The sequence below is a fragment of the Eleutherodactylus coqui genome, chromosome 1 (assembly GCF_035609145.1).
Source record: "Eleutherodactylus coqui strain aEleCoq1 chromosome 1, aEleCoq1.hap1, whole genome shotgun sequence".
Classification (NCBI taxonomy): Eukaryota; Metazoa; Chordata; class Amphibia; order Anura; family Eleutherodactylidae; genus Eleutherodactylus; species Eleutherodactylus coqui.
In genome coordinates, this window is record NC_089837.1 from 166,187,232 (window position 1) to 166,213,498 (window position 26,267).

The 26,267-nt window shown below is 42.1% G+C and overlaps 1 protein-coding gene across 1 annotated transcript in view; it reads right to left on the minus strand.

Annotated features, from left to right (window-relative positions):
* TDRP (testis development related protein) overlaps positions 1-26,267 on the minus strand; it is a 71,190-nt gene that overhangs the window by 22,712 nt on the left and 22,211 nt on the right. Inside the window, exon 2 of the mRNA XM_066603516.1 lies at positions 23,685-23,744. Within this exon, the coding sequence (XP_066459613.1) occupies positions 23,685-23,744 (60 nt within the window). The remainder of the gene's footprint in view (positions 1-23,684; positions 23,745-26,267) is intronic.

Here is a 26,267-nt window from a genome sequence, read left to right on the forward strand (position 1 = left end):
ACCCCCATACTCACCACTCCAGATCTGCTGTACACATCCCGCCTGGCAGGCCGGCACAGAGGCGCAGTACAATGCTTGACGCGCCGGAAGTGCCAGATGACCCCCAACGGCGGTGGGTGGGGACGTGTATTCACGCATGCTACAGCAAAAGTATAGCGTGACAGAAGGCTTTGATTGACTACAATAAAAGCCGGCCGCGCATATTGTCAGGGTAAATAGAGCATGCTGCGTTTTCTTTCACGCTGCGGCATTCCGCAGGTTCAATAGATCCTAATAGCTGAGGGACAACGCCGCAGATTTCTGCTGCGTAAAACGCGGCAGAAATCCGACACTGGGCATTAGCCGTAAATAGAAATAAAAAGTTATGTCTTTAATACCCTAACGTTACAGGACGTAGAGTTACGTCCTGCGGCTTCGAGTTGTGCAAGGACCCGCAATGAGACCATTGGTTGCCGTGCGTGTATCATGGCAGCTGGGGTCCTTCCGAAAGGCCCCAGGGCTGTCACAGCTGAATGCCTATGAAGCTGTGCCTATGGCATGGCTTGATAGATTACATTATACTGAGATCTGACAAGCAATGCTATGGCATTGCATCATACTGCAGGATTGATTAAAGCATTTTAAGTTCTTGTTCTCTGGGGGGACTAAGACAAAAGAATTAATAAAACTTTTTTTAAACTTATTAAAAAAATAAAAAGTAATACATTTAAAAAAACAAAAAAAAACAAACAAAAACACACGTTTGCCATATTTACAATAAAATGAAACAAAAATACACATTTGGTATCGCTGTATCCGTAAAAGTCCGATCTATTAAAGTAATTTTTTACCCCATATGGTGAACATAGTCCAAATAAAAAAAAACAAACATCAGAATTGCGCTTTTTTTTTAGCCACCCTATCTCCAAGAAAAAAATGTAATAAAAGGCGATCAAAAAGTCGCATGTACTCCAGAATAATACCAACAGAAACTACAAGGCGTCCCCCACAAAATGAGCCATCGAACAGAGGGATTCCGCCCACGGCTTTTTATCCCAGGATAAAGCAGCAAAGTGGACGAGACAAGGACTAGGGCTACAATCCATAATATGCATTGAGGGGAAAATAGTCAAGTGCATGTGAAAGCGACTAACAAAACATTACGATGAAAGCAGTAAAATAAATGGAACTCCTACATACCGTATATACTTAAGTATTAGCCGACCCGAGTATAAGCCGAGTCAATAAGTTTTACCACAAAAAAAATTGGTAAAAAACTTATTGACTCGAGTATAAGCAGAGCTATACTCGAGTATATAGTAGGCAAAAAAAAAAAAAAGCAATACTCACCTATCAGCCGGCGTCTGTATCACCATCGCGATGCTGTGCCCGGCGGTGCGGCCAGCTGCTGCAGTCTTCTCCCCGGCTTGCTTTTGAAATCCCCGACGTCAGCGCTGTGATTGGATCGAGTGCCGGCCAATCACAGCCGGCACTTGATAAACCAACAACAGCCAGTTAGAATCACATCACTGAATTGCTGTAATTGGTTTATCAAGCGCCTGATAGCAAGATTGGGCATTTTACTTTTTGTGGTACAGTAAAAAATATTTTGTAGACTGAGCAAGAGCCGTTTATTTAAAAGTATTTGCAGTTGGGTAAGGTTAATCATCTTATCACATAATCTCATCTCCTCAAAGCAAATTGATCTGACTAGATCATTAGGTCTTGCTTCAGATCTGACACAAAACCTGAAGTCTGATATGGGATAAACCTATCTGTTTAGACATACCATATAATAATCCAATTCTGATGGATGGCCAAGTAGTTCCCTTTAAAAATAGAAAGGAAATGGTGTACTAAATGGTTAATATACAATTTGCTTATCTCTTTCCATTTCTTGGATTAGGTCCGGCTGCACCGACCATGCTGTTGATGCTGGATTAGTAAAACTGTGACCAACTGTTGAACTTGGTTTAAGGGAAAAGTGTTGCGCTAACAATTTTTGCTCCAAGATCAGAAAAGCCAAAGTTGAAGTGATCGGCGATCAAAGGTTCAACCTACAAGTAATGTATTGCACATGGTGATTGGTTACTGCAGTAAGCTGATCTCCCCAGCATTCATTGCGATAATGAAAACATGGCCACTACCAGCAGCAAAGAGGAGTGTAATTTCACCACCCAGGAAAAGCCTATCAAGCCATCAGCCTAATTCATCCTCTTGGATTTCACCACTTGAACTCAGATCAACTAGTTTGATCTGCCTAAATCGGGGGATCAAACTGAACCTAGATTTGAACCACGATCATGTTCAATGCTTTTCTATTTGAACTCTTGTTGAGCTCAGAGCAAAACTTTGGTGCAACAGGCCCTAAATGGGATACATAGTTAGCAAAGGGTAAAATAGAACATTTTTATAATTTAGGGGCTCAGTGTATGAACGGCATATCTGAACCCATGACCAAAAGTAAGATTTCACCAGCCACCGTCTATGAATGTATTCTGAAGCAAGATTTTCACCCGTATTTTGGTAAGAAAAAGATATTCAAATCAGATACATGCAATATATGAAGACTAAAAGAAAAAGAAACTAAACTGTAAAATTCTAAGCAGTGCAGTCCTTCAAATCACTTTCATTTTTTTGCTATTCCACTTCTCAGGTTTCTCAGTGTACAAAAAATGAATACTCTGACAGATACCTGAAAATTACCAATAAGCTTCTGTAACTATTTTGTCTTTGTACTGTACTTTGACATGTGGCATTTTTCTATGAATGCGCTCTGACACAAAGGTCATCAGTGACATCCTGTAAACAGGCCGGGGCTTCACCTAGGCTTCTAATGTAGAGGCCCTTGTAACATGTTCACAGAACGCCAGCAGGCCTGAAGACTTGGTGACGTCACGAGTCACATACTGAGGCGCTGCAGCTGAAAAACAGTGCTATGGCGCCATAGTAAGTATACTGCTTGGAGCAAACATTTAAAGAAAAAAAAAAAAAAAGTCAGCCAACCCCTTTAATATTTTTACCAAATAAAGTAGTAGATAGTTCTTGACAGTAGAAAGACTAGTCAAAGTGTCACTATAAATCAAACCTTCATACTAAATCCTACTTGCATATGGACTGAAATAAAGAACATTATTCAGGTTATGATGAGTGTCATCGCTGGCATCTGAACCCAGTCTTTAAAAGGAACACAAAAAACACAGAAAAAGCAAAAACTAAAATAAAAGTCTTTAAGCATACTAATTATCTGGTCACATACAGGTCTAAACTCATTTGGACAGACGTTTTGCCTACAGAGCAACGGGTAAATCTTAAGCCCCATTTACACCCAACGATTATTGCTCAAAATACGTTCAAACTATGGAATGTGAGTGATAATCGTTGCGTGTAAATGCTACCATCATTTACTCTTCGGCTGAACGAGGATTTAAAGGCAAGCTTCTAATGCATTGTTCAGTCGGAGAGTACATAGCAGGGACCACTGTGTTCTCCACTGGAGCAGCTGATTACATTGTATTCAGCTGAGAGCATGAGAACAAAAAGGAGCTGATTGCAGAGCTCAGACCACATACTGTGTTCTGCAAGCAGCTCCCAGAAGCTCATTTACATGCAAATGAAGCTAATAAAGTGGTAATAGAGATTAGTGTCCATTAGCACTTTATGCAAAATGATCGCTAGAACTGTCAAGCTTTCAATCATTTGAAAGATTGTCTTTGCGTGTAAATGAGCCTTTACAGATAGGACCAGGAAAATCTTTAAGTAGGTCAGGAAAAGGTGTGGATTTTAATGGATTTGATCATGTCACCATCTATAAATAAATATAGTCTGCATTTCCTACAAACAAAAACACAGGAGAATATATTTAGTGTAGGATCCCATCTATAAAAGGTCACCTTCATGTTGACAAAAGTCCTTATACACGTTGATCATAATGTGCGCCAAGAACCTCAGATTTGTATGTCTGTAGTAAACATAACATGGGTCTGGGCAAATACGGATTTCTCAAGTTGGCATGAAGAACCTCATAGGCCATACAATGGTCCTCTGGGAAATAAGGTATGCAAATAGGAGATACAATGTCTCTACAGTACGACCTATTGGAAGGCAGCGTCCCTATAAGTCACAGTAGCCGACCTTACAGACCTTGTAACATTCTTCGTCGTGTTGCAAGATTGGACACTGTCTTACAGAGAAGCTTTCTTCCAATAGGTGGCGCTCCAGAGGCATTTTCCCATGAAAATAGAACAGTAAAGCAGTTCACAATGCAGATATAAGGTGCTTGCAGTATGCGGTTGCAGCTTGAGTTTGCTTGTACAATCTATCATTATAATATCAGAGCAATAATTGTTGCGGGTGAATTCGTCCTATAAGCAAATTTGAAAATGGAAGAATGCCTCTATAGCACCACCTATTGGAAGGCAGCATTCCTGCAAGTCAATTACAGACTTCTCAAAACTTGTAACAATGAGTGGGAATTATGAGCCAAAGCTAGAATCTTCTCCAGAAGGAAAAGATAACCATGCACAGATAATCTATTTCAGGGTGCTTACCCCTCAGCCCAAAACATGGGCCAATTCAAGTTTTTGGGACCCTGCAAAATTGCAGTATAACCAGAAAGAGGAAGGAAGAAAAAAATAAAATCTCTTCTAGAAAATCAAAATGTTAAAATTTTACTTTATTAATTATAATTAAAATCCCATTTAGACAGCAGCCCATGACAGAATCTGTAGACACATTGCCAATACCAATTCAGCACCTATGGTTGTAGCAAAGTAGTGTTAGACCACTCTCTCACAGACTGGTTTTTTTTTTTACAGCATCTAGCGTGGCGTTTGAAATGTTGTAAGATCGCTCAATTGATTTCAACGGGGCTTTTTCAGACGAGTGTTCGAGCGATGCATTTCTATCACCGCTGTTTTCGAATACTGTCAGCTTTATATAACATTTCTGCGATTTTTAACGCACCTCATCATCCATTGCAATTATGGGGTAGGTTTTAAAAAAAAGCTGTCAAACGAGTTTAAAAATGCGGCGTTTTACAGACCCTAGTGTGAGAGCTACAAACTAAAGACACTGGATTGGTGTTGGAGATATCCTTACAAAATGTGTTGAATCAGCACTCCAGGGGTTAATCATGAATAAAACAGCACTTTATTCCTCAATGGTAAAAGACATAGCTGCAACGTTTCGATCCTACACACAGGATCTTTGTTAGAGATGATTGGTGTTGGAGATATGTCAGCAGAAGTGATTGTGCAGCGTTAGGCTGGGTTCACACAGGGCAGATTTGCTGCGGCGGCTAATCCCGGCATTAGCAAGCCACGTGGACGAGCCTTTCAAAAATCTCGTCCACACAGGACGGACAATCCGTCGTGCCAAAGCCGACACTGCGGCACAGATTCCCGGGACGCAGTCCCTCTCTAAGGGAGAGCCGGCCGCAACGGAAAAGCATGCGGCGAAGCTGCTCCAAAACCTGAAATCTCATGTTTTTTTTAGTAATAAAGTGAAGTATTTAAATGTCGATTGCCTGGAAGAGATGGACTGTTCTTTTTACTCTGTGGTTTGCCTGCATAAGTCTGGTCAGATGTGCCCTATTCCGTTTCACCAAAATATGGATCAGGCTAGCGAGTTGGTTCTTTTTTCTCTTTAGGTTACATATCAGTATGTCTCCAATATAAAAAGTTCTAATTGAACTTCTTGAATTCTGTAGGATTCAAGTCAGAAAAAAAAACAAACTTGTGCCATGTTTCACTATATACCACATTGTTTCTAAGAGAGAATAGCTAGGTGCCACATGTAGATGCCATACAATAGCACAGCGTGCCTATGGTTCTATAGACTGTGTCAATAAGTGTCTTACATGTGCGTGATGCATTTTAAGAATAGTAAATACGGCTGCCTCAAATGTCATCTCAAGGGTCATTTTAGAAAGTATGATCACAAGTACATGACTTTATTCTATAGTCAAAGTTAGCAGGGATGTATTAAGACTGACTGACCAAAATAAGAATAATTGGAAGAAAAAAGTGAAGTTTAAGATTGTGATATAAAATAGTGAATCAACTACTTCAAACTGGCGCAGACAGTAAGCCAACAGGATACTCCATGGACTTTGGATACCAGTTAACCCCTTACCACACTACACTGGTATTTGAAAAAAATTCAGTTCCTCGCACAGAATTTGTTGCTGTAGCCTTCAGTCATTCCTCTTACAACAGATATAATCTTAGATCTATTACTGGCTTGAGTTCTAGCTGGTGTTCTTTTTACATGCCTCAGAAAACGACTACAAGAGGGTTAACCAGATGTAACAGTTGTACTAATGCAAGTGAGCATAATCCTGATAATGTTAGTTATTCCCTCAGAGATCAGTGTAGTGGAGAATACTTAATTGCACCACAAACTTAAATCTTTATTTTTGGCACAAGTAAAATCAGATCTCAAACATTCCAGCCTCAAAAAGAAAAAGGGTTCATGTGTTTATTTTATTTATTTTTTTTAAAGCCCACAACGCTCTGTTATTCTACTACCAGCCATCAGACCATTTAGATCAGAGATCAGGGAAGATGTGGGGCAGAAGCACACAGTGAAGTTGCCATCCCCAGGCATCCAGGGTACATGCACCAGATTTTTTTCCCAGCGCCGTCGATCCCCAGGCAAGCGTCACTTTCAAGTGTAGCCTTAGGATGCGTATATACTAGAAAACTATGGCCAAGCAGAAAGCCATTGATTTTCTGCTCCACCATTTACCATCATAAGCCACAGACCGTATATACACCGCTCCTGTGGGGACACTTGCCTACTTCTTCACGGCCTTCAGTGATTACATGTAAGTAGAGTTGAGCGAATATACTCTGCCGAGCTTGATGCTCGTTCGAGTATTAGCTTACTTGATGGTGCTCGTTACTCGAACGAGCATCAAATAGTGTTCGACCCCGCCCCAGCTTTTGGCTCCTTCCCGCTGTGACGTGCCTGTTTTGGCCCCTCCCCGCCGCAGCGCGCCATTGGCAAATTTTTTGGAGGGAGGGGGAGGGGCCCATGGAAACAGGTGAATGCCCCAGTTGGCCCTGAACTAGAATGGGCCCTCACCCCTGCATGAGCTGCATACTTATTGGATGAATGGTCTATCAATTGCTGCTCACTGCATTTTCAATATATTTTCAATACACTTCAGTGGAAACAGGGCTATACATAAACGCAGCCAGTCAAAAGTTTGCACACAACTTTTCATTCTAAGTTTTTTTTGTATTTTCTACTTTGTAGATTCATATGGAAGAACTGAACATTATATGGAATTTACTGGTAAACAAAAAATAAAATTTTTTAACCTGAATATGTTTTATATTTGAGATTCTTCAAAGTAGCCCCCTTTTGCTTTAATGACAGCTTTGCAGTCTTGGCATTCTCTCAACCAGCTTTATTAGGTAGTCACCTGGAATGGTTTTGTAACAGTCTTGTAGAAGTTCCCAGAGGTGCTGAGCATGTGTTGGCTGCTTACCCTTCACCCAGCAGCCCAACTCATCCCAGACAATCTCAGTTGGGTTTAGGCGAGATGATTGTGGAGGCTATGTCAGCTGACGTAGCACGCCATCACTCTCTCATTTTGGTCAAATAGCTCCCATATAGCCTGGAGGTGTGTTCAGCGTCATTGTCCTGTTGAAAATCAAATGATGGTCCCGTTAAGTGCAAACACTCCTGGTAGCCATGGTGGTTAAGTGTACCCGTGAATTTTGGATAAATTACCAACAATGTCACCAGCAAGATACCCGCACACCACCTCCTCAATGCTTCATGGTGGGAAGCACACATGCAGAAACCATCCACTCACCTTTTCTGGGTCTTATAAAAGACATGGCGGTCAGAACCAGAAATCTACAATTCTGACTCATTAGCCCAAAGTAAAGAGTTACATTGGTTTAATGTCAATTCCTTGTATTTCTTGCACAAGAAATTCTCCTTTTCTTTTTGATGTTACTTAATAGTGACTTCTTTCCCGCTATTTGACCATAAGGCCACTCATACAGACGTTAGTAAAAATGGCAGTTTTGAACAGCGTTTTCAAAGCTGCAATGAGTGATGAGGTGCGTAAAAAAAAAAAAAAAAAAAAAAGACGCTGAAACACTGCAAAAATAGGCCTGATTTTCGCAGTCCCCTTTGAACAGTTAATGTTGAGATGTGCCTGGCACCTGGTCTCTGAAGCATTTAGTTGGGCTCTGTGGGGTGCTGTTAATTTGCAGTTTCTGAGGCAACTAATGAACTTCTCTGCAGAAGAGAACTCTTGGTCTTCCTCTCCTGGGCCGGTCCTCATAAGAGCCAATTTCATCATTGATGGTTTTCATGACTGCACTTGAGGATAACCTTCAAATTTTCTGGATTGACTGATGTTCACGTCTGAAAGAAATGGACTCTTTCCCTTTACTTAGTTAAGTTCTTCTTGCTATAACTTGGATTAGACCTGTACTTGAATGGCACAACACAACGACAATGGTCTCAAACAGATTAAGGCAGCAAGAAATTCCACAAATTAACTCTTGACAAGGCATACCTTTTAAATGAAAAAATTTCCAGTTGACTACCTCATTGAGAGAACGCCAACAGAGTGCAGAGCTGTTAGTAAAGCAAAAGGGGGCTACTCTGAAGAATCGAAAATATAAAAAACACTAGCCGGGTAACAGATACAGAATATGTGCAATACAAAACGTGACATTTTAAGAAGAGAGGATATCAGAACGTACGCATAAATATCTCGAAAGACACCTATGCCGATTAATGCTATGTTAATGAATTCACTTAAAATAGACAAATTCAATGATCCTTGCACTTAACATGTTTATTATATAAAGCTTTTACTGCAAGGCCTTGATGGTTTTCTTTTTGGGTGCTACAATTGCACGGTCACATCCAAATTATAGTAAAATTTGGAATTTTTTGTTGCAAATAGCAACCAATCACAGCTCAGCTTTCATTTGTTATTCGGCTAAGGTAAAACAAAACCTGTGCTGTGATTGGTTGCTATGGGCAACAGTTTTTAATCCTCAGTTCAAAGATAAAATGAAAGCTGCTCTGTGATTGGTTGCTATGGGCAACAACAGTATTTAATCCTCTTAGTGCTGAGATAAAATGAAAGCTGCTTTGTGATCGGTTGCTATGGGCACCAAAAACTGTTCTTTACCGTTTGTTAATTTCCTGTTAGACAGTTTTGATAAATGAGGGCCAGTGTTCATAATCTTGCTCCATGTACTCCTCCTGTCTGCAGACATTATTACATTTTTGCAAACGGTTATCCACACAGACATCCAAGGCGAAATTAGGAAGTACAAAATGGGCAAATGATTGGTGGCTCCACCAGGGTTAGACTGGGGCTAAAAAGCAGTCCTGAAACACAAATGGTCAGCACTCAGTATGAGTCTTCTAGTGGGAATTACTTGTCGGAAATAACCAGGAAGTACGTAGAATCCATGGGGGTTGCTGCATTAAAATTCAAGCAAAGGGAAAAAATGCAAATAAGGTTTCAAGACAACAACATTTCAGAATTTTTTTTTAGCCTATAACAGACAGACATTGACAAATCTATAGAAGATTCTGGTTTGCGCAACACTTTGTTTACTACTTAATGCCATGAGAGTTTATTCGTAGTTTACATGTCTCCCATAGAAATCTAAAATGTAGAAAATAAAAAAAGCAAGAAAAACCCTGGAGTGTAAGGCTGGATTCAGACGACCGTATATTGGCTCGGTTCTCACGCCGAGCCGATATACGGTGTCCTCATCTGCGCGCGGTGGGGGGTGGAAGAGCCAGGAGCAGGAACTGAGCTCCCGCCCCTCTCTCCACCTCCTCTCCACTCCTCTGCACTATTTGCAATGAAAGGAGGTGGGACGGGGGTGGGGCTAAGTTCCAAGAATTAGCCCTGCGCCCGTCCCGCCTCTCCTCATTGCAAATAGTGCAGAGGGGCAGAGAGGGGGCGGGAGCTCAGTGCACTGCTCCCGGCTCTTCCAGCCTCCCCCCTGCAGAGAGAGACGCCATCTATTGGCTGGGCGTGAAAACCCAGCCGATATACATTCCTCTGAATCCAGCCTAAAAGGTGTGTCCAAACTTTTGACTGGTTTTTTTATATGGAGAGCACAAGGGTGAGGAATTTGTGAATGACTGTCAGGTAATATTTGCATGTAGCAGACTGAATCTTACTGCTGGGCCCTGGGCACCCCAGTCCGACACTGACTGCCGGACGTCTGAAACCCTGGCTTACACCCCAAGCTAGTAATACCCAGCTTTCCCTATATGAGCATGCATATTGTAAGACTACCAATCACCAGCTAACAGTGGGGAAAGTCAGACATATACACTCTTGGGCTGAGCAGCAGAAGGATATCAAACTCTTTAAGAACATTCTTCTGAATTATTTCTAGTTGTTTTTTCCTTCAGTCATACCTTACACGGAGATAGGCACCAGATTGGCTCGAATATCAAATATTTATAGTATTTTTCATCTGTTTATTAAAGCAGAAGTGGAAAAAATAACACCTACTCCTGAAATGTTTGCTCTGTCAACAGTATTTTCTCTGCTAAATCTATTATTAGGCAGCATGTGTCACATGTAATTACCCAACGCTACGCAGAAAGCCATCATTGTCCTTCAAGGTTATACCAGATGCAAACAAAAATTAAGAGTGAGCACCACACTAATATCTGGTCATGGCATGAGCAAGGAGAATAAAACATTTACAGGCCATATACAGAACTGAGAGCACCACAATAAATCCCAGATCCACCCTACTCCCCACTGAGTGTTCATCTAAACATATACTAAAATACACAACACCTTATTAAGTCACGTTAATTATCTATTGCACTGTTTTTAGCACCAACATTCTGTTGATTAATCTCATAATATAACTGTATGGGGGAGCTTAGCTCTTTGGATTTGGTGAATTACATTTAATTCTAGCTGCATGAAGCCCCCAGTAGAGGGAGCCATTTTACACACTTGTATGTAGTCAGCTCCCTTAGGCCGCCTGCACACGGGCGGGTTGGATTCCGCATGCAGAATCTGGCCCTGGCGGTGGCAGTGTCCGCACGTACCTGCCTTTTTTTCCCTTCATCTGTACTGCGGATGGTCGGCACGGCTCATCGTTGGACATGCACAGTACAGTTTTTTTTTAAAAATTTAACTCTTGCAGTGGGGAGACCTCCACTGATTGCTAAAACGAATGGGCAAAAGTGCCAATCTGAGAGCTGTGCCCATCCGAGCAATGAATGAAATAATCCATATGGAGTCTGTACACTGCTCACAGCGATTGATGGACAAACAGGCATGGCACTCAGCTATGCGTTTCTGCCCTTTTACTTTATTGAGGGGGGTCTCAGCTACCGTATCACGATCAAAACTTCTGACACATTACTATATAACCTATGAGAAGTTTGTAGAAAGTTTAGTTAAGGCCTATTCACACGGAGCGATGATTGCTAAAAGGCAATCGTTTTAGCGATTATCGTTGCGTCTAAATGTGCGCTGCACTGCTAGGTGATCGTTAAATTCAGTCTAACCGAAAAATCGTCAGTCAGCCTTGACATACTAACAACGGGGTCTGCGATAGCAATGGTCGCTAGTTTGATAGTAATAGTATAGTGGACAGTGGGATAATGTATAGATACGAGCCTGTAATCACATTTTATTAATAGACCGCATAGCACTTTACATCACGTGATATATGTTCGGTCCCCACTGGCTCACAATTTGTAAACTCACCTATTGGCATGCTTCTGCAAGGAAACTGGAGTATCCGTAGGAGACCCATGCCAACACCTTCTATACAAACTCCATGCAGATGTTGTCCTTAGTTAGATTTGAACCCAGGACCCCAGTGCTGCAAGGTAACAGTGTTAATCGCTGAGCCACCAGTTGAATATTTACTTGTTTAGAATGGTAATCCTAAGTACTTTTAGGTTTTGATGCTCAAGAATATATACATCAAATAAACGAGGCGTCTCGGGTGATTTTTGACAGTTTGTATAGTAAATGATCCTGTTACATGGCGAATATCCTGTAACCCAGTCCACAACACAGCTATATAATTACCTGATCTGGCCATCCCTTTGACCTAGAAAACAGCTTACCAATTAAAGTAATGTGGAAATTCTCTAAAGCAGCTCTTCTTATACTAAGAAAATGATTCAATTAAGGGAAAAACAACTGTGTACTTTGCTTTAGTTCTAGGGACAACTATCCAAGAAAACAATTATCTAGTAATGGATGTCATAAGTGGAATACAAAAGAGGAAGTCTTAAAGATATAATATCCATTTTTTTAGGTTTGCTTTAAGGCTTTATTCACAGGAGCGTATATACGAAGCTATTTACCCATGTAAATACGCCGGCCATCAGAACAAACGCATTAAGTCTATAGCATTCATTCAGATGGCCCGGGGGCATTTATGCAAGTAAATAGCTCCTGTGAATAAAGCCCAAGGATGCCTGCACACGAATGGGTCAGATTCCACATGCGGGAGCCCGCAGCGGAATCCGACCAACATCCGCGCGTACCTGTAGTTTTGCCTTTTTTCTGTACTGCGGATGGTCCGCACGGATTGCCATCGGACATGCACAGTACAGATTTTTTTTTAAACTCCTGCTTTTCCTGCGACCTCGTCTAGCGATTACGTGGATTCCGCGACCTTTCTGCAATGTCAATTGTGGAAGGGGCGCGAGCCGGATGGCTTCCGTGGAAGCAGTCTGCGCAAAAATGGAGCATGCTGTGGTTTTTATCTGTGAGTGGAAAAATCTACAATGAGCATTGCAGAAGTGTTGTAGATCTGCGTCATCGCCTAGGCATATAGAAAGAAGACGACTTCTGACAGGTAAGCAGGGTCGCAGGCACCGGACATGGGAGGATTCCATGTGGGGTTTCCCACACTGAATCAGTGCATTAGGCTTTATGCAATGTAGCCAATGCATGTGCAGACATCCTGATGCAGAATTCACATCCAGTGTCATGACACTTGAAATCAGTGTCACAGGATAAAGGTCCGCACACAGAAAAAATCTGCGCTATATACACTATGACGTAAAATTATATTCAAATGAGTGTTGCGCCAATTTGACGTGGATTTAATGCGCAATTGATGCAGAGTCAGCACCAAATCTGTTAATTCCAGTGTGAACAGGGCACATAGCCTTTCGGTCAGGTTCATGTGTTTTTTTTTTGTGCAGTGGCAAGAGATTATACATTAAAATATTAAGTTCAATTCACAATAGGAGAAATTTATTAAGATTGGCATTTCTCAGCTTAATATTTTTTCCACTGCCTAATCTATGCAGAGGTGCACGCCTCTTCATATATTAGGTGCATCTTGGCTCCTCTGTGCGCCTACATGGAAATGTATGCCAGGTCCAGCTTGGCGAGTACCTCTAGCATAAATTACACCAGTTTCTAGCATAAATTATACATAAATATGTCAGTCTTGAGATGGCCACACCCCTTCTAACAAGCCACACACTTTTTTTTTTAGGAAAAGTGGCACAGACTGTCAAAAGTCACTAAAGTTTTGCACAAGCGAGCCTTAGTGGCATAAAAAAAAAAGTTTATAAAAATGACCCAAATATGCCCATTTTGTGATTTTTGACCGCAGTGGCATTTTCCTCTATGATTCAGCAAATCCTAGGTGTTGCATTTTGGTCACAGGCTCAGATCCTCCACCCCACTTCTTCAGCATTCTTATAGACCTACTGTGACCCATTGCCAGAAGCTCACCAGTTGAATGCTGTAAAGGCAGCAAGATGGCGGGAGTAAGAAGGCTCAGCTGGCAGTTGCCACTGCAGTCCTACAAGTGGTAAATTGAGTGTCTCAGAGATTTGCATCATATCAGTATAAATTATCTTAGGTTGTAGCTGAGCTGAGTTTGTTATGGGTTTTTGTACTGCAGTTATTTACAAGCAGCCAAGAACCACACATGGTTAGCAGCTCATTGCCACTGCTTTACATCAAGTACAAATATAGCACAAAAGTCCATGTACTTCACCTGTACTTGCTGAAAAACAGTAGTAAATGGCTTGCATTTCCTTTCCGAGCAGTTTTCAGGCTACAAGGCAATAACCCTAGTCCATCCACTATATGAGTGAATGCAGCCTTCTGTAGTGCTTATTCAGCATTAGTACTGAGGATTACAATATTCTACAGTCCTGGACCTGAAGAGGAGTCCAGGAGTGAGAAGGCCAAGTACACGAGTCTGGGCTGGGATCTGAATATTTAGTTTTTTTTGACTGGTCTGGATTAAATTAGGGGCCTGGAATGGGGTGTGAATTAACTTAGAGCATAATAAGGTTTTTCTGTCACTACACAGTGCTCGCGTTTTTATGAAAACAAAGCAAAAGTTCAATCCAAAATTGCATAGAATCCTGAACAAACACGCAAGTGCCACTCAGCAGGAAAAAAAATCCAAGAGTAATGAAAGAAAAGGGCAATGCAATTATACTGATTTATAAGTAATAGCAGCATAGGAAGAACAAAAACACCATCAGAAATAATAAAGGGTAATTGAAGCTCAATTATGACGATGGAATCAATACTTTGAGGATGTAATGCTTCCCTCTGTAGGAGTAGCTATGGTTACTTGACAGCACCATGCAAGTTTAAAGTGTTAGACCCTCTTAGCAAATTTCATTATAGGAAAATCTTTAGGACTGCTGTCTCTAGAATAGAGCACTTCGTAAACTGCGCAGTCATCCGTTTTTTTCAAGAAAAGTTTCTTAGGCTACGTTCCCATGTAGAAGAAAATTTAGCAGAATGTTCGCAACGGACATTCCATGCCAAATTCCGCATCATAACCACAATGGAAAACCTGCACCATAGTTGCAGATCTTGACACGGTTTTCATTGTGGATCCACAGCAGATTTCACCCTCTCAACATTTGATGCAGCAGCAAAAATACAATCATAATTCTGGAATGTATTAGGAGAAGCACAGAGTCTAGATCACTAGAGGTAAATATCCCCCTCTACTCTTCCTTAGTCAGACCCCATCTGGAATACTGTGTCCAGTTCGGGGCACCCAGATTTAAAAAAAGACAAACAAACTGGAGCAAATTCAGGGAAGAGCCACTAGGATGGTGAGCAGTCTGCAAACCATGGGTACTAGTGCAGTATGTCTCCACCGGAAGTATGGGTTGGGCTGTCTCAGCTACAGGTAACACCCAGGTCATGTCCAAAAGCTTCATATTGGCTCCCGCACACACACCTTCTCCACACAGCCATGCCTATTTCCGAGCTGCTCACCCGAGCCTCCCGAACTCACTCAACCCAGCATTTTCTACCAGTTTGTCCGATGTAGAGCTGGGTAATCTGTGTAGAATTACTTTCTTAATTTAGCAGTTGAATTATAAAAGACTTTGTTTCAATAGTGACACAGGAAACCTACATTTTGACAGTTTGCAGACCATGGCTGTGTCCAAGTACTATAGCTAAGAGTTGACCGTATTTTTAAGCATTTCTGTATATCATTAGGATACCATTAGGTATATCATTAGGATACCTAGGATTAAATGTTCCTTTTAATAGCATGACTTTACTTTCAGTTCAGTCATATTTTAGCTTACAAGAACATCTTACATTACTCATACAAAGTCTTGTTAACGTTGGCCCAGCAGCCGACAAATATGTTGGTTTCAAGAATGAGTCGCCTTGACAAATATTTTTAGGGAGAAAAAAAAAAAACGTAAATGAGAATATCATAAGGTATTTCGCATATCAAAGATAATTGAACTACACTAAGTACTTAATCTTTATATATTGCAAACCAAAGATATCTTACATGCAGAACAGGGTTTGGGCGGGTGTACAGGTCATGGGGTTACTTTACAATTAACACCCCTTATTAATAGGCATAAAGGTCTATTAATGACCTCAAGTTTTATTTATTTAAAAGTCACTTACGTTTTATAAAATGTATCAGTTGTATGTTCATTCACAAACAACTTCAAGAGCTTTTAATAGAAGGCTTTTAACTTGCAACGTGTAAACAGCAAAAGAGGAAACTCCATGAGAAATGGATATCCTCCCTTAACCAACACAAGTATTCACCCTTCTACTTCATATTCATGTACACTTTCTTACTGGGTTTAGCAGGGGAAAAAAGTGTTTGTTCCAGTTTCGGAGATGGATTATGTCAACTTTTCTATAAATAATATTTCATTTCTTGTTGTATTTATAATTTTATAAATTATTATTAATTTATAAAATTTTATAATATTAACCCTTTGCAATCCAATTTTGGATTCAGGGTTTCCTAGGGGGCTTTCTCTTTTTGCCAATATACAAAGGAGCCATCTGCTGGCTAGAGCCAGTACTGCGGTATGGGACATGCTGGAGAGGCCCCCCGACAACACAACAGCCAGTAATATACAGAAAGAATACCCTGCCGTACGTCTTCAGACATCGAAGTTGTACAGCCTTCAATCAGAATGTCTTCAGACGTCAGACAGTGGATTGGAAAGGGTTAAAGGCCTAATATAAAAAAGGTATAAAAGGGCCAAAAATTAGAGGAGAAAAAAAAAATTTAAATCAGAAACAGAGAACTGCAGTCCTTTTGCTTTGTTTCTTCCTTCGGACCCATTCATGACGGTATTTTCAAGCCATGCATTGTCCATGTATTCCACACACAGCACACGGGCCCATGATGGCTAATCACGCCATTTACAGGTTTGTACAAACATTTCAGTCTCTGCAACAAATGGGTGTTCCTGCTGATAGCATATGAATCTAGGTCCACAATCAGATTTGGTTTCTAACCAACTGAAATCCATTAGATCAGTCAACAACATACTAAGGCTTCATGCACAGCTGTGTAGATGGAGACTGAGCAAATGGAAAGATGGAAAAATGCCTCAACAGCGCCGCCTATTGGAAGGCAGCATTCCTAAAAGTCAATGTCAGAAATTCCTACAAGCCTTCTAACAATGACTTGGAATATTAGACAAAGCCAGAGTCTTCTACAGAAGAAAAAAAGATAAGCCATCTTTCCATTTGCATACATTTCAAAGAGAATCATGGATGACCAAGCGGAAGCAGACTCCCTAACCGCGCCAGTCACATTAGAGGAAGCTACTTCTGTAATGAATAGCTTTTCTCTCCACAAAAGCCAGGGCGGACTACCCTTAATTTATTACAAAAAATTCCAAGACATACTCCTACCACAATTAACCCTATCTTTCAACGCACTATTAAAGGGAGCACTACTGCCGAAACAGTCACAAGAAGCCTATATCACACTTATATACAAGGAAGGGAAAGATCCACTATCATGTGGAAGATATACCGTATATACCGGCGTATAAGACGACTTTTGAACACCGAAAAATCGGGTCTGAAGTCGGGGGTCGTCTTATGCGCCGGTAATACAAAAAAAAAAAAAGTGTAAAAAAAAAAATTTCATTACTCACCTCCCCCGGCGTTCTGTCGCGCTCCGGCAGGATGTCGCTCGCTCCTCGTCCCCGGCGCAGCATTGCTTTCTGAATGCGGGGCTTGAAATCCCCGCTTCCAGAAAGCTAGTACACACGCCGGCAGCCATGACAGCATTGAATGGCTGTGATTGGCTGAAGGCGCACGTGTTAGCAATCACACCCATTCAATGAGGTCATTGAATAGTGTGATTGGCTGAAGCCACGTGTGTTTTAGCCAATCACAGCCATTCAATGATGTCATTGAATAGTGTGATTGGCTGAAGCCACGTGTGTTTTAGCCAATCACAGCCATTCAATGATGTCATGGCTGCCGGCGTGTGTATTAGCTTTCTGGAAGCGGGGATTTCAAGCCCCGCATTCAGAAAGCAATGCTGCGCCGGGGACGAGAAGCGAGCGACATCCTGCCGGAGCGCGACAGAACGCCGGGGGAGGTGAGTAATGAATTTTTTTTTTTTCTCCACTGTATACCGGCATATAAGGTGACAGTTGGGGGGTCGTCTTATACGCCCCGTTGCCTTATACGCCGGTATAAACGGTAGGCCAATCTCTCTTTTAAATTTAGATATCAAACTATGGGCAAAAATCCACTCCAAGCGAATAAACAGATTTATTCCCGCTTTGATAAATGAAGAACAGTCCGGTTTTGTCACAGGAAGGGAAGGCATAGACAACTCGACTAGACTCCTTCACATAATTAGCTATGCCAAAAAACTAAAAATCCCCTTAGTCTTTCTAGGTATAGTTGCTGAAAAGGCGTTCGATAGGGTAGATTGGAATTTTATGCGAGCAGCCTTAATAAAATTTAATCTCCCCCCCCCCCCCCCCCCCGCCTGATCAAAGCAATTTTTACTCTATATTCAAACCCCTATGCTAAAATTAAAGTAAAATGATTCCTTTTCACCACCCTTTTCGATCTCCAACGGAACTCGTCAAGGCTGCCCTCTTTCCCCAACCCTCTTTATCCTTTCACTAGAAATCCTGCTTCAGCTGATACGTCAGAGTGAGGATATTCAGGGAATCCGCCTAAAACACCTGTCACTTAAATCCGTAGCCTTTGCTGACGATAACCTGTTCGTTCTCAGCAATCCAGAACAAGCCCTCCCAATCTTAAAAAACATCCTCGACCTCTATGGATACATCTCCAACTTTAAAGTCAACGAAGCTAAGTCAACTATACTAAATGTATCTCTATCCCCTGAAATCGCTAAAAAACTAAAGAACCTCAGGTTTTACTTGGTCAGAGACCTCTATAGAATACTTAGGTGTCAAGTGTTACGGCACTCTGCCCCCCTGAGCGCCAGGTGGGGTGCCCTGATCTTCCCGCACCCCACTGTCCCTGCCTACTTGCCTCGGCCCTGGCTAACCCCAGGCGGACAACTGGGCGGCGGTCCCTGCTCTGGCTAGGGACCTGGCGACTACCTAGGTGGAGATAACTAACGGGGGACAGAGTGCTGACAGAAAAGGCAGGTGGAACAGACCAACAGAACTTACAAGGCAGAGCAACGCTGGAGATGGAGCTCACAGGCAAACTGGAAGGACACTGACTAGCAACTAGAACAGACTGAGACAGACCTGACTAGAGGCTAACAGAACCAATAACTGGCAGTGAGCTCAGGTCACTGCCAGCCTTTTAACTTCAAGCCTCCGCCCATGGGCGGAGAGTGGGAGGAGCCGACTCCCCCACTGTTGCATATGGAAGGTGGGGGAGAACGGGCGGCCCCCTACGGGCGGACACGGCCACACTCCCGCACGCTGGCTGCCCCACGCCGCCGGGAGAGCCCCGACTGCCGAGCTCCGGAACGCCGGAGCAGACATCGGAGCGGAGTGCGCCGGCCGCGGGACCCAGCGCCGCCCTGCATGGTAACATCAGGATAACAAAAAATCTTGATCACCTATTTGACAGCAATTTTGCCCCACTTCTATAAAATATCTCCTCGTCCTTGCGAACTTACGACCTACCAGTAATTTCATGGTTTGGCCGGAGAAACCTCCTACAAACATACGTGGTCCCTAAGATCTTATATAAAATGCAAATGCTCCCAATCTACCTCCCGGACTCCTTCTTGTAACAGATCAGATCAAAATTCTCCAAATTTATTTGGAAACATAGGAGACCCCGTCTTACCCACAACTTACTGACACAGAAGAGAGAATTCAGGGGTATAAATTTGCCGGACATGTATCGATACTATAACGCAATTCAACTAACCAGATGGCTAGAGCTAACTAACCCTTCAAAAAATAAAATAGTAAGAAATTTAGCGCAAGCCACCTATGGTAAATATTTCGTAAGACACATGTGGTTTCCCATACAAAAATCTTATAGGAAGTCCACCTTTGATCCACTCTTGAAAGGTGCATGCAAGATTTGGGATACTCTCAGAGCCGACCTAGCACCACACCCATCCCCGGCAGCCCCTCTATCCCTGATACCAGACTATTTGGGAGTAAATTTAGACCCTCACACAGAGAAATTATGGTCCGCCTTTGAGACGCTATCTATTACCGATCTCTGGGTAGCTCGTATACCCAAAAGTAAACAATATATAGAAAAAAAAAACTTACTCTCACAGACAACATTACCACCACTCAACGCCTTATCATACCACTATATATACAAAACTCTAGAGAAATTCAACCAGGCCTACCCTTCTTCACGCTCATACACAGAACTGGAGCGAGTGATGACAACACGCAGCAACTCTAGCAGGAAACTTTCTCAAATCAAAAAGAATTTAATCACACCGCTAGTAACAAGCAGACCACAAGCAGCTTACATTCTCTCCTGGGAGAAGGAGCTCAACATTAAGCTTTCGGATGAGGACCTAAGAGTAGTGTTGGGGCGCTCACATGGTCACTCCACGTGTGTTAGGCTTCAAGAAAATAATTTCAAGCTATTAACAAGATGGTACAGGACCCCAGAGCAGCTCTTCGCCTATAAATTGGCTGACTCCAATCTTTGTTGGCACGGTTGTGGCCAGGTGGGCTCCCTATTACACATCTGGTGGACCTGCCCAGTAATACGGCCCTTCTGGGACCAAATAGAGTCTAGGATCCAAGAAATCATCGCCAGCACCTTCAAACTTCTTCCTGAATATATTATTTTAGCCAAACCTTCTTCAAGCTACAAACCTAGTAAGACTAATCTAATTACCCACCTCATAACGTCCGCCAAGGCACTGGTGCCCACAAAATGGCTAACACCTGATATACCTACAATAAATCAATGGCTAGCAAAAGTAAATGAACTTTGCAGATTTGAGGAACTTACAAGTAAGACCTCCAGAACACATGACAACTTCCTACTAACCTGGAATCCATGGGTGACAAAAATGTCCCCCAACCACTAAAAAACCTAGGGACCCCATGTCCATTGAAGACCCCTAATAAAAAGTTTGGTATCCCAGAGCCACACACAGTTACTGATGCTTACACGTGAACATCCCCCTTCTTAGAACGAGGAGCAAAATCCCTCCCCTTCCCATACCCCCCCCCCTTACGCTCACTCAACCTACATCTTCTTCCCCTACTTATATTGCTTTGTATTATTCACGCCTTTAGGACTGTTCAACACGTTCACATCTAAATGCTATTGGATTGTTAAAAAATGTTTTTAAAAAGTGATTATTTGGACTTTGTTTGAAATGAACATGCATTATAACCATGCTGACTTTCTTTTCAATGCCTATACCATGTGTCATTTTCTTCTTCTTTAACGCTTTAATAAAGAAAGTATTTACAAAAAAAAAAAAGAGAATCATGGATGGCCTTATAAGTCTCCTCACTAGGTACTCTCCCTAAGAAGCAGCTATACTCAGCCTGCAGACTTCAGCCTATGCAGTCATACACAATGTGCCTACAGGTAATATTGACCCACCCTGAGACACAGCATTCTCATCCAAAAGCCAAACTAAGGTTTGCCACTGCATTCAATCAAATGGATACATAGATACAGTTTGGACCCATAACAGATACTATATTCTATATAAAGATCCTTAAAAGGGAACACATGAGACAGAGTCATAAATGTAAATGGCAGATAATCTTGCCTTACTATGTTTCAAGGGGTTTGGCTTGGCCAAGGAGCAGGATTATCTGTGTTCTACTGCAGACAGGGTGCAGGTAGTAGACTAATGCAGCAGCCAGTTGCCCTACAGCCAGTAATATGTTCTTCAACACTCATACACATTTAATATCTAAATAAAGTTGTACAACAATTGTTTACACTAACCGCACAAAAAGGCAAAATACTTAAGATTTTTGATAAAAATCTGTGGGCCCATCTGCCACGTCCAGGTGAACCTTACTGGATGGATTCGTAACCCTAAAGACACCTCTCTTTGGGCAAAAGAAAAAGCCTCCAAATGAATGGAAAAGCCAGTTACGTTGCTACTTATACACTCACAGAAGCACCTGGGGAAGATCGGTAAATGAAGTGCATGACAAAAATCAAGGTAGCTAATGCTCCAGTAATAAAACACAAGGTCAGCACTTCCAACAAATGTGATCAAATTTAGTACTTCGAACCTTGCATTTTTATGCAGTCAGTTGTGGAATTTCACTTAGATATAAAATGTGTAGCATGTGTTTCTGTTACTGCATTTGCTGCAGCCATGGTTTAGGAGCCCCTTCACATTTAATTTGTTGGAAGCGCCTACTTTGTTTTTTGTTAGTTGTCCTACAGCCAGACACAGGCTAGTGAAGAGAAGAGTGGGATATAGCAAAGAAAGATTTATTTATATTTCATTGGAATAGAAGACAAAGAATGAAGAGGATGAAGCATGAAAGTGCTGGGATACGTCTCAGTGTACATTTTCCATGTTCAGTGTTCTTTTAATACAACCATGTGTATAGTTTTTGGTAGATTCTTACAATTATTTCTATTTCGTTGAGTGGTGCTACCATAACTCTTAGGCAGAATGCCTTTGGGGTCATATTTGACTCCGAACTTTCTTTCACTTCCTATATTTAGTCAGTTATACGTTCAGGTCACCTGCACCTCGAAAACATCTCCAGAATCTGTCCATTTCTTACTGTAGGCACATCAACATTCTCATTGTTACCTAATCCATTTTCAGCTTGACCACTGCAACTTACTACTAAAACTAGTCTTCCCATCAGGGCCACCTTTTCGTCCGTTCGTCACACCGATGTCTCTACCCTATGCCAATCATTTCGGTACTTGTCCGTCCACTATATTATATAATTTAAATTCATTTTTCCACATTGCTGCTCTGCCCTTTATCTCCTCTCTAGGTTTTCTGTTCATGTAATGACGTTATACTAATTTCTCTCTCATTTCTAGCCATTTCGCTGAAGGACAGCCCTGTACATTTTGCAGTGGCCTGAGTTGGTGCTGCAGGCCACTGTTTCTGTTGAGGTGCCACAGTGTCTCAATTATTGAAAAATTTTTCAATAATTATCACAAATGCTCAGATCTAATTCTCTGCAGTAACGCAGACCCTCTCTCTATCACTTTCTCAGCATTCCTTTTGAGATCAGAGAAGACGCAGCAACTTCAGAAGCAGCCGCTCATCACATTAGGAATCCACCCTTATACCCAGTGGAGCCAAGAAAGAAGACTGGGCATGTGTGACCATCCTAGAGCAATTACTGAGGTGGACACAGAATAGAAACAGCAGCTATTATACCATTAGTCTTGGAATCTCTGAAGATATCATTTTTAATAAGTGCAACAACACAAAAGGTTTATAATTTTGGGCTAGATTTAAGTATAAACAATATTTTTCATGGGAGAGCCACTTTAAAGCAACCAGCCAGGGATTTCCTTCATTACATAATTAAATGTTACAATATTTTTAACATTACTTTGGCAGCATAGTGGCTCACTAGTTGGCACTGATGTTCTGGGTTAAAGTCTGACAAAGAACAACACCTGCATGGAGTTTGTAGGTCATCCCTGTGTTTACATGAATTTCTTCCCACACTGCAAAAACATACTAATCGTTGAATTTAAATTGTGATCCCTAATGGGGACAAAACCTTATATCAAGTGATGTATAGTGCTTTGGAATATGTAGGCGCTATATGAATGAGTAAAATAAATCCCATTACCCTTTAGTGATTGCCCAATCATAACAACCCACAGAATAAGGATAATAAGGGGTTACGTATAATAAACCGCAGTGAACAAAAATGTATGTCCTCAGGAAACAGTAAATATAATAAGTCAATAGAAGGCAAGCAAAGTGCCCGGCAATTGAAAAATGACCAGAAAGGAAACTGAGACATACCTTTGTAGCAAGCTGGGACACCGGAGATTGCTGGTCAGCCTGCAGCAACTGGTCTTTACTCTAAAAGATAAAGACAGATTTAGCAGTTAGTCAATTAGCAGAACATTTCGCTTTACATCAGGCTGCTAAACCTCTCGGACCAAACAGCTTGGTAATTATTAAAATTTTACAGATTTTAAAAACAGGGCTGCGGCAAGTAGCACTGATGAGTTTTTAAAATATACATACTTCTAAGGCCAGCTTCACATAGCCGACCCCCCCACCCCCCAAATAAAAAAACAAAAAAAAAAAACATTGTGCCATTCAGACCTTTGTATTGTGCGCATGACCTAAAAAAAACAAACATGTAAAACCCAGCTTGTCCTATTTTGGCGTGTAATATGCACCATTATCATAGTCCAGTGCATAAAATACACATCACATGCGTATTTGCTGTAAACTGCATATTACACATGCAAAAAAAATTAAAAATTTACACATTTAATACGTGGCCTAAATGCGCTCGTCTGAGTGAGCCCTTAAGGAGAGTGGCAACAAATCTGAGCTTGCTCCGTTTGTAGATGCAAAGCATTGTAAAAGTATTCATCTCCTTTGGCGGCTTCCTGGTTTTGCTGTATTGCACCTTGGAATTAAAATGGATTTCTGGAGAGATTGTGCAATTTGATTCACACTTACATAACATGTCTACAACTATGTACCGTATATACTCGAGTATAAGCAGAGCTTTTCAGCGCGCACGCGCACGCACACAAAAATGTGCTGAAAAAGCCCCCCTCGGGTTATACTTGAGGGAGGTAAAAACACAAAACAACAACAAAAAAAAATGCAATACTCACCTCTCAGCCGGCGTCTGTGTCCCCAGCGCGGTGTGGCAAGCTGCTTCAGACTTCCCCCCGCTGTCATCTCCCTGCTCGGTTTTAAATTCCCCCGCCGTCAGCGCTGTATAACTAAGCGCTGTGATTGGATCGAGCGCCAACCAATCACAGCCGGCGCTCAAACATTCACAGCCATTCAGTGAATAAACCAAATCACAGCCATTCAGTGATGTCATTGAGTGCCGGCTGTGATTGGCTGGCGCTCGATCCAATCATAGAGCTTAGTTACACAGCACTGACGGTGCTGTGTAACCAAGCCAGAGAGATGACAGCGGGGAGAAGTCTGAAGTAGCTTTCCACACCGCCGGGAAGGGCATCGCGCCAGGGACACAGACGCTGGCTGGGAGGTGAGTATTGCGTTTTTTTTTTAACCTAGTATATACTTAAAGGAGATGTCCCGCGCCGAAACGGGTTTTTTTTTTTTTTAACCCCCCCCTCCGTTCGGCGCGAGACAACCCCGATGCAGGGGTTAAAAAAACCACCCGCACAGCGCTTACCTGAATCCCGGCGGTCCGGCGTCTTCATACTCACCTGCTGAAGATGGCCGCCGGGATCTTCTACCTTCGTGGACCGCAGCTCTTCTGTGCGGTCCACTGCCGATTCCAGCCTCCTGATTGGCTGGAATCGGCACGTGACGGGGCGGAGCTACACGGAGCCGCTCTCTGGCACGAGCGGCTCCATAGAAGACTGCTGAAGACCCGGACTGCGCAAGCGCGGCTAATTTGGCCATCGGAGGCCAAAAATTAGTCGGCTCCATGGAGACGAGGACGCCAGCAACGGAGCAGGTAAGTATAAAACTTTTTATAACTTCTGTATGGCTCATAATTAATGCACAATGTACATTACAAAGTGCATTATTATGGCCATACAGAAGTGTATAGACCCACTTGCTGCCTCGGGACATCTCCTTTAAGTCAATAAGTCTTACCAGTTTTTTTGTGGTAAACCTTGTTGACTCGGCTTACACTCGGTTTGGCTAATACTCGAGTATATATGGTAAATGCAAAATGTTTTTTACTGTGCCACAGAAAAAAAAAAAAAAGTATAAGTATTCACCACCTGAAAGTCAACACCTTGTTGAGCCACCTTTTGCTGCAAGCACACATGTAAGTCTTATGGAGCATGCATCTATTAGCTTACTACAAAGAGACACCAGGAAAAACTGCTGCAACTCCTTCAAGTTAGATGGGTTGTGTTGGTGTACAGCAGTGTTCATGTCATGTCACATTCGCAATTAGGCTGAGATCTGGGCTTTGACTAGGCCAATCCAAGACATTGAAATGCTTAACCTTAAACCCCTCCAGTGCAGCTGTAGACTGCTAAATGCTGTCTGAAAAATGTAAAGTTTGCTTAGGTTTTTCTTTTTGGCCATTCTTCATTAAGAAGCCATTCTGTGGAGCGTACACCCTAAAGTGGTCCTATGGCCAGATACTTCAAACTGTATTGGGGATCTCTGGTGCTCCTTCAGAATTAGCCGTGGTGCCTTTTACTGAAGCTCTTAGGCCCAATGCACACGGCCAGATCTGCATTGTGGAATACGGAGCCGGCATCAGCTTCCGGATTCCGCAGCAAATACCAGCCATAGCGTGCAATGCAAGAGCAGGTTTCCATGCCCTTGAGCAGAAGTCAATTGCGATTTTCTGCTCACGGTGGGGAAAATCGCAGCACCTTCCATTTTGAGCTGGATTCTGTGAAGTCAATGGAAGTT